We start from the raw sequence: 9081 nt of genomic DNA, 5'->3' as shown, positions 1-9081 counted from the left end.
GACCCTTCCGGAGGTGACGCGCGTTCCCCCGGAAGTCATAGCTGTGTTTCTCGATGGCACATTAGCGCTCCGTTCATTCGTTTATAATATTTTCTAAATAATGGCAAACAGAACAGTTAAAGATGCGAACAGTATACACGGCACAAATCCTCAGTATCTTGTCGAGAAGATTATAAGGACGCGTATTTATGAGTCCAAGTACTGGAAAGAGGAATGTTTTGGACTTACAGGTGAGTGAAACATGAAGATGTTAGTTTATTGTGCCTTTAGTTTACCATCTAACGTTACTACAGGAAACAATAATAGCTTTTCGCTATGTTTACAATATAACTAGGTAAGCAAGTTAAGGTTTACCTTATTTTTGCATAATATTTGGCTAATTTTGTGTTCTTTAGTGTTTACTTTGCAGATTAGGCAATGTGACGTCATATATCATATTTTGTGTGACCAAACTTTGAACTATAATGTTGCCAGTATTTTACCAGATGCATCTGAATGTATTTGAGGAATTTATATCAGTCACTGGTCGACTTATTTTTTATTTACCCCTGTGCCACCTTTAGCCGAGCTGGTTGTGGACAAGGCTATGGAATTGAAGTTTGTTGGTGGGGTGTATGGAGGAAACATCAAGCCCACCCCATTCATTTGTCTGACCCTGAAAATGCTCCAGATCCAGCCTGAAAAGGACATTATTGTGGAGTTCATCAAAAACGAGGATTTTAAGTTCGTGTTCAGCTTATTCCTGCAGTTTGTTATTTACATATTGGATTGGGCTTTACATTACTGAACTTACTATTTTTTCAAGTATGTTCGTTTGCTTGGAGCAATGTATATGCGCCTGACTGGCACCTCAGTGGATTGCTACAAGTATTTAGAACCATTATACAACGACTACAGAAAAATCAAAACCCAGAATAGAAATGGGGGTGAGCACTTTATTTGATGCATTGCACACATCTCAATATTCGATATTTTGTTGAATACATGACATCGTATTTGCTAACAATGCTTTTTCTTTACTCAAGAGTTTGAGTTGATGCATGTAGATGAGTTCATAGATGAGCTCCTTCATGCAGAGCGAATGTGTGACATCATCCTTCCCAGACTTCAGGTTGGTTGGACTTAATTTAGTGTTCTGATTGTTTTGTTCATTGGAGGTCTGCGTGTATTTCATAGTAAGTTAGTAAAGAGTACAGTTAATATGAGAGAAAATAATGTGCTATTGTGTTTGTTTTAATTGTTACAGAAGAGGCAAGTTTTAGAGGAAGCTGAACTGCTGGATACTCGCATTAGTGCCCTAGAGGAAGACCTGGATGAGGTGGAGACCAGTGAGGATGAGGACGAGGAAGAAGAGAAGGTAAAAGTTAACTCCCATTGATGACAATCCATCCATCCATACAAAAACTACACACATAAGAAATCAGTGGTTAATTGTAGTATGTTATTTATTGGATACTGTAGCAGGAAAGAGTACAGACTCCAGAGCCACACAGAAGGAGTTACAGAGATGTGGACCGACCACGCAGATCCCCATCTCCACGCTACAGACGAAGCCGGTCACCTAGAAGGTCAGTAAAATTGTGTGGAAAATACACTGAATCCAGATATGTTAAATAACAGTTTACATTTTAAGTAGTTACATTTTAAGTTTATATTATCTATCATGACATATCAGATTCAAATATGATTTTTTTATTTTTTTTGTCACACCCAGAAGGAGCAGATCCCCCAAAAGAAGAAGGTATGAACAATATGTTACATACAATTCAAATGTTTGAGTTTTATACTTTATCTAAAATAATAGTTAACTTTTTTTTATTCTGTGATCATTTAGCCCATCACCTAGACGTGAACGAGATCGGGATCGCCACCGCAGCAAAAGTCCCCGTAGACATCGCAGCAGATCCAGGGACAGAAGACATCGTTCTAAATCTCCAGGTACAGCCAAGCTGAATAAAAGTCAATTTCATGCAACAGTAATGTATATGTTTACAATTGCAGATCTACTGAAATGTAATACAATTTTGTGTAGAAGTAATTCATCCAAAATGTATTAAAAAAGTATAGAGTTTCATCGGACACACGTGATACACGTCTGGATCCGAACTTTACTTCCGGTTTCGTTTTTTTAATGGTCTGACTAGTTGCTAAACTGATCTCTTGAACAAATGTCTCGTCGAAAATAACAAATGTTTTGGTTTCCTAGGTAATCTATTTGTTGTTTTTTTTGCTTGTTATATAAATAAACTACGTTTAAAGTACTTTATTGTTATTTATTATTAGCGGAGTTTACCGGAAGTTACGCGCGGACCGCAACAGACGCTTGTTTATGTTGTTACTGCTGAAACCGTCTATATTTAAAATATTTCTGAAACGTTAAAATAGCATTTGTGTGACAAATAGGCTGAAATGTATTTTTATTTGTTACATCATTATTAATTGAAAACAAATCAATTCTCTACACTAAATCTCTTTATTTAAATATTGTGGTGTTAGACATCAGGTTGATGTAATTGCATTTGGTCATAAGATGATACTTAATAAATAATATTTTTATACAGGTCACCACAGAAGCCATCGGCATCGCAGTCACTCCAAGTCCCCAGAAAGGTATGACCGTTATGAACTGAAAATAGAAATGCTTATTTTGTGTCTTTAAAATGCCTAATTTGTTTCAGTCTTGCTTTTTCTCATGTTTTATGCTGTGTTTGTCTTTGTTACAGCCGGTCTAAGAAGAGTCATAAGAGTCGCCGAAGAGAAAAAGAATAAACAGTTTTTATGTTTTTGTGGTCTGAAATGTTTGGAAAAAGCAAGTCAATTTTTGTTATTAAAAGCGCAATATTATGTGTAAATCAACCTTGCCCAATTTATTCATAATAGGTTTTTGCGTTTTGCATCTTTTAATTGATTTTTACAGCCAGAATTTGAATTCATTTTTTGTTTATCATTTTTTATTCATCTGTTTGTAAGTTTATTTCACTGTTTCATACTGAATTTAATTGTACTGTGTAAAATAAACATTTGTAGTAATTTTACCAGTGGGTGCATGTAACCTATTGTAAAGACAATAATGAAGCTGTCATCAAGTAATTTTTTTCAGTGTGTATTATTTCAGTCTCTGAATTTTAATCTTCAGCATTTTCTATAAAAACTTACTGGACATACAATGGGACGGTTTCCCAGACAGGGCTAGTCCAAGACTAAAATGCTTGTTTGAGCTGCCTTAACTGAAACAGCTTGCACGTCTTTATATCTTAGAATATATCAGTGTCATTGTTTTGTCTCAAGATGCACACCAGTATTGTTTTGTTTTTTGCAAGGTTTTGTTAAAACCACTTAAATGTCCTAATATAAATAGGGCCTACTCCTGGATTAATTTAAACCCTTTCTGGAAAGTAGAAACCACTCCTAAATAATAATAAAAATAATACCTTACACTTATATAGCGCTTTTCTCAGTACTCAAAGCGCTTTACATATGAATGGGGGAATCTCCTCAACCACCACCACTGTGCAGCATCCACCTGGATGATAAATATAAGAAGAACGTGTTTCACGTTTCGTCATAAAAAATTGACAGGTTAGGTGATTAGGCCAAATGAAAATATACCGAGAAACACAAATTTAACCGTTAATACATGGGCGGTCATGGAGACTTTTATTTTGACGTGTAATTTGAGAGCACAGCGAACAGGAAGTAAGTGAACATTTTCTAAAAATATATAATTTATAAGTACTCAGGATAGTACTGTACTGAAGACAATTTAATATATTGTTAATACACAGTAAGTAGCGGAACAAATTAAAACAAAAACATTTTCCGTAACAAGAAAATCTTTTTAATATCGCGACACATGACACTGATTTGAACTGTTTGCATAGGGAGAAATGCAGCATTGCCAACAAGCTCTGCGTCTTGTTCATTCGTATAAGTTTCACTGTCGAAGACTGGTACGTCGTTTAACGTAAAATTTATTGTGCTAACTGGCATTTTGATCTGTACTGATTTGACTCTTGCTGGCATAAAGTAAGGTTTGGGAATGTGCCAGTGATAAATGGAAGTTGAACTAGCACGAGCTCTCTAACTTATTATATTAAACTGCACAGGCTGTTTGCTTAAACCACATTTTCGTCATTTAAAGATTATGTTATATAGTCTAGTTTTCCAAAGGACATGTCCATTAAAAGGGCTGCCCAAAAACTGCACTGCATGTTGTTTTTACAATATGTGTATCCTGTTGGAGCTAATGTGTGGAAGTCACCTGACAAGTCAGGAGGTTTAACTTCCTATCATTATGATTCTTCACATTACAGCTTCTGCAACATTTCTGTAAGTGTGTAGAGATTGAATTTTTTACTGGTACAGGGAGCAACTATTTAATATCCTGTTGTAGGCTGTTGCATTTTTTTTCCGTCCAAACTATTAGCCAGGAAAACTTTCAATAATATTTTGTCTCTGAAGGCACACAGGATGAGTACCAATGACTTTGCTGTCCTCCACACTGGAAGGAAGATGCCCCTTGTGGGACTTGGGACGTGGAAGAGTGAACCTGGAAAGGTGGGTTTATTTAGTGTGTGATGTCTTTAGGATGACTGTATTGATGTTAGTTAGAGACTATACCGGGATAAGCCGTTCTTAAAATTTTTTTACTTTAATAATTATTCAACTTAAAAATACATTATTGTGCTTTCTATGAATTACAATGTTCAATCAATTCCAGGTAAAACAGGCTGTGATTTGGGCATTGCAATCTGGGTATAGGCATATTGACTGTGCTCCCATTTATGCAAATGAGCCGGAGATTGGTGAAGCTTTTCAGGAAATGCTGGGGCCTGACAAAGTAAGTAAAAACAAGTAGCTTGGTTGGCACATGCTTTGAGGAGCTTTCAAAAAAATATAGTGAACTGTCTCAATTGGGTGATTCTCACGAAATTAGACTTATGAGGTGTCATGAAACATTTTGAAAAAAAAAGTAAATACAAAGTAAGAGTGTCAAAATAAGAAACATACAGTTACAAACATCTCTTCATGTACTATTTTGCACATGATTTCAAATGACATCATACAAACCAATTTTGTTGTTATTTCCACATTTAAAGGGATAGTTCACCCAAAAATGAAAACTCTGTCATCATTTGCTCGCTCTCATGTTGTTGCAAACCTGTATGAATAAAAAGATATTTTGAGAAATGTTTGTAATCAAACCATTCGTAGACCCCATTCACTTCCATAGTATTCTTTTTTTCCTATTCTGGAAGTGAATGGGGTCCACAGTTTGGATTCAAACATTTCTCAAAATATCTTTCTTTGTGATCATCAGAATAAAGAAATTCATACAGGTTTGTAACAACATGAGAGCGAGTAAATGATGACAGAATTTTCATTTTTTGATGAAGTATCCCTTTAAGGGGAACATTTTCATTACCGCAACATGTCCATGACTGGATTTTGGTTCTTTGTCATTGAAATATTTATAATTAAAAAATAGAAAAAATAAAAAGCTTCCATGCATGTTAAACTATAAACATTTACAGTAAAGAAACATGTGGTATTTGGTGATCATTGGTAAATGAGCCAATAATAAGGAATATAAATGTGAAAATTGTTCTCATCCTCCGCAACAATTTTCAATCATTGTTTAAGCCCTCAGGGAACTAACATTTTCACACAAAAAAAATGGTTGGAAACGACATAATTGACTGTGACACTCAAGATGGCTACCTGGTTAGCAGTTCTTATTTTTTCTCTCCAAATAAAAATGTAAATTTTGTTTGTCATAGTACCTAGACAACTTTTTAGTTCTCATTACCGAAACATGAGTTTTTGATGCATATATTTAATGTAATATCATGTTGCGGTAATGATAATTTTTTATCATGATAATCTAAAAAATCTAAATAATTCTTTATGAAATGTTTTTTAAATCCTCTAAAAATAATGGTTATAGTAAGTCCAGACCTTAATCTTATATGTGCAAAAATTGGCTTCAAGTTTTTTTTTATTCTGATGCTGGACACGTATTTTGTGAGAATGGACACTGGATTTCGTGAGAATCGCCCAATTTTGTTAGGATACAAAGCTATTTTGAAAGCTGCCAATGGAGAAAGATGCATTCTGCACTATTATGATCATAGCATCCATAGGTGGGATAAACTGGACTGTGCTAACCTTAGCACTTTTACACTGTTCACTTTAGCTTATGTCCACTTTCAGGCCATAAGACGAGAGGATGTATTTGTGACGTCCAAACTTTGGAACACAAAACACCACCCAGATGATGTGGAGCCATCTCTGTTAAAGACCTTGAAAGAATTAAAGCTGGAGTACCTGGACCTTTACCTTATCCACTGGCCATATGCCTTCCAGTGAGTTTTTCCACAGTGTACTTTACACATAGCTTTGCTCTAATATGACCACCCAGCCTGTATATAGCACACAATTAATAAAGTGTATATGTCATTTCCTGTAAATATGTGTGTATGCTGTATTTCTTTAAAGTGAAAATGAAAACCGATTTCATTAGATAATTTAATAAGGGTTCAGGAGTCGATAAGAGCCTGTCTAGTGCATGGTTTACTCAGTGTGACCTGTACTTTGACAAAAACAAGTCAAATATTATTTTTTGCCTTAGATACCAGTCAAGTCCTTTATCTACTTATTTCTTGCAGACGAGGTGATAACTCTTTCCCCAGAAAGGAGGATGGAACCATACTGTATGATGACACAGACTACAAGCTTACATGGGCTGCTATGGAAAAGCTTGTTGGAAAGGGTCTTGTCAGGGCCATTGGGCTCTCAAACTTCAACAGCAGACAGATTGACGACATCTTATCAGTTGCGAACATCAAACCGTCTGTTTTACAGGTCAGACAAAAAGTGCTTTTGGTGATATTTGGATTGATTACAAATCAGGGCCATTTTGGTATAATCATTTCAATCACCTTTGTTTTACAGGTGGAGTGTCACCCATACCTTGCACAGGTTGAACTGCTAGCTCATTGCCGTGACCGGGGTTTGGTGATGACTGCATACAGTCCATTAGGATCTCCTGACCGAGCCTGGAAGCATCCAGAGGAGCCTGTCCTGTTGGCAGAGCCAGTCATTGCTACACTAGCCAAAAAGTACAACAAGAGTCCTGCTCAGATTATCATCAGGTGAGTGTGGTGGCACTATAGATGGACATGTTATTGCTGTAATCTTTACTACATAGTGTTTGTCCATTGATCATTTGGCAGGTGGCAAACTCAGCGAGGAGTAGTGACTATCCCAAAGAGCATCACAGAGTCTCGGATCAAAGAGAATATCCAGGTTTTTGAATGTTGACTTTCTCTTTATTTTCTATCATATTCACTTAATGAAATTGAGTATGTATTTAAGCAATAATGATAATGTGTATTTACTCTGATCATTTACAGCTGTTTGATTTCAGTCTTGAACCTGAGGAAATGAGCCAAGTGACGGCATTGAATAGAGGTTGGCGTTACATTGTGCCTACCATTACAGTAAGTCTGGTTACACAACATGCAACACATGGCATATTCAATGTGCCCTAGTGCACTTCAATAAGCATTGTGTGCTTATTGAATGTACATTTTATGAATTTATGTTTTAAAAAAAAATCAAATCTATGCCCCTGATTAACTCATTTCCCATCAGCCTTTTTAAAAAAGTTGCCCGTCAGCATTTTTTTGTGATTTTTCATATATGTTTCACAAAATGCCTTCCAGGACAATTTTCTTCTATAAATATATTAACATACAAATATCAAATAAAAGAACAGACCCTCTAATTTTAATCAAATAAAAAGGGGGGGGGGACGTTTCATCCTATCTTCATTTTTGTGATTTTGTTAGAAGTCAGATTCAGAACAATTATTAAAACATACACCGAGTTTAAAATTAATTAAATTCATTTTTGCTTCAGTTTTTTTATAAATTGGGTAAAATCCATCTAGTGGATAATAGCGGATTTACAGATTATCGTAAAAACTCGTCAATGGTGAGGAAAGAGTTAACAACAGAAACTGTAATCAACAAAAAAGTAAAGTACAATAACACATGGGTACTTATAATAAAAAATTAAGTAATATGCTGTTTTTCAGTGCGGACTGAGCTGTGTTTCATAAAGTGTGCTCATACAAATTTTAGCTGTATAAATCCAATCCAAAAGTATTTTGATTTTTTTTTATTGTTATTTTTGTTTACTTGCAGGTTGATGGAAAGTCTGTACCCCGGGATGCAGGACATCCTCACTACCCTTTTAATGACCCATATTAATATACACTTAAGCAGGATTCTGTGCCTTGGAAAGTATGCTCATTTACTTATCTGTATACTTGTAAACAATAAATGTTTTGTTACGTATTAATTTGTGTACTGTTTCTATTTGCCTGGCATGTATAAAGGGGACATTTTACAAGACTTTTTAAAGAGTAACTAAACCCTAAACCAACTTTTTTTAGTTAATGATCAATAAGAATGATGCTTTATTAGTGCTGTTTATTGATTTTAGTAAGTTTTTTGACATTTGGATATAAAGTGTTTCAATACTATAATATATGGGGCTCTATCTTACACCCGGCGCAATGCAGCGCAATGCGTGACACAAGTGTCTTTCGCTAGTTTCCACCCTAATTTTCACGTTTAGCGTTGCGTTGTTTAAATAGCAAATGCATTTGCGCCCCCTTTTGCGCCCATGGGCGTTCTGGTCTGAAAAGAGGTGTGTTCAGGCGCATTGTTGGCGCGTTGCTATTTTGAGGCAACTAAAATAGACTACGCCATTGACCAACAAAAACCTGGTCTAAAGTCTAAAGTCAATGGCGCAATGTGTTTTATGTTATTTAAAGAGCGCATTAGTAAAATGCGCCTATAAACGGGAGGACAACGCGGGTTTGCTTATCACAAAGTACATGAATGCGCAGCAGCACAAAAATGCTTTTAAATATGAAAGATTAAAGGATTGAATGTAAAAGATTATTATTGAGTCTCTTGGACATAAATGAGGACTAATTATAAGACGTTAGAAGGCGCAAAGAGCTGCTTCACCTGCAGCCTGGTAAGTAAATACAGTGGGGCAAAAAAG

General features: G+C 35.6%; 2 protein-coding genes across 5 annotated transcripts; both read left to right on the top strand.

Annotated features, from left to right (window-relative positions):
• Positions 1 to 12: 12 nt before the first annotated feature.
• prpf38a (pre-mRNA processing factor 38A) lies at positions 13 to 3035 on the top strand. Its single transcript, XM_073870268.1, has 10 exons — positions 13 to 230; positions 564 to 725; positions 807 to 926; positions 1026 to 1111; positions 1247 to 1357; positions 1462 to 1568; positions 1715 to 1741; positions 1835 to 1938; positions 2562 to 2610; positions 2724 to 3035. The coding sequence occupies exons 1-10, from the start codon at positions 101 to 103 to the stop codon at positions 2767 to 2769; spliced, it is 942 nt and encodes a 313-aa protein (XP_073726369.1). The 5' UTR covers positions 13 to 100; the 3' UTR covers positions 2770 to 3035.
• Positions 3036 to 3641: 606 nt separating this feature from the next.
• On the top strand, positions 3642 to 8367 carry akr1a1b (aldo-keto reductase family 1, member A1b (aldehyde reductase)). 4 transcript variants are annotated; one of them, XM_055212333.2, is made up of 9 exons: positions 3642 to 3696; positions 4462 to 4557; positions 4721 to 4840; positions 6214 to 6365; positions 6669 to 6864; positions 6955 to 7154; positions 7236 to 7308; positions 7416 to 7502; positions 8211 to 8367. In XM_055212333.2, the coding sequence occupies exons 2-9, from the start codon at positions 4471 to 4473 to the stop codon at positions 8274 to 8276; spliced, it is 981 nt and encodes a 326-aa protein (XP_055068308.1). In that variant the 5' UTR covers positions 3642 to 3696; positions 4462 to 4470; the 3' UTR covers positions 8277 to 8367. The 4 variants fall into 4 exon arrangements, with proteins under 4 accessions (XP_055068308.1, XP_055068307.1, XP_055068305.2 ...); XM_055212332.2 differs by having other exon boundaries at positions 3668 to 3784; XM_055212330.2 differs by lacking the exon at positions 3642 to 3696 and adding an exon at positions 3882 to 3950.
• The last annotated feature ends 714 nt before the right edge of the window (positions 8368 to 9081 follow it).

Source organism: Misgurnus anguillicaudatus, chromosome 8, assembly GCF_027580225.2.
Source record: "Misgurnus anguillicaudatus chromosome 8, ASM2758022v2, whole genome shotgun sequence".
Lineage (NCBI taxonomy): Eukaryota > Metazoa > Chordata > Actinopteri > Cypriniformes > Cobitidae > Misgurnus > Misgurnus anguillicaudatus.
Note: the sequence above shows the minus strand (reverse complement) of the source record. Positions and strands in the feature narration are given on the sequence as shown.

Bases quoted from the DNA above. Each gene is read 5' to 3' on its own strand.
- prpf38a (XM_073870268.1), top strand. From the start codon at position 101: ATGGCAAACAGAACAGTTAAAGATGCGAACAGTATACACGGCACAAAT. The intron at 1,112-1,246 runs GTTGGTTGGACT...TAATTGTTACAG, and splicing joins TCATCCTTCCCAGACTTCAG to AAGAGGCAAGTTTTAGAGGA. The intron at 1,742-1,834 runs GTATGAACAATA...GTGATCATTTAG, and splicing joins AGATCCCCCAAAAGAAGAAG to CCCATCACCTAGACGTGAAC.
- akr1a1b (XM_073870267.1), top strand. From the start codon at position 4,174: ATGTCCATTAAAAGGGCTGCCCAAAAACTGCACTGCATGTTGTTTTTA. The intron at 4,330-4,461 runs GTAAGTGTGTAG...TTGTCTCTGAAG, and splicing joins ACAGCTTCTGCAACATTTCT to GCACACAGGATGAGTACCAA. The intron at 6,865-6,954 runs GTCAGACAAAAA...TTTGTTTTACAG, and splicing joins TCAAACCGTCTGTTTTACAG to GTGGAGTGTCACCCATACCT.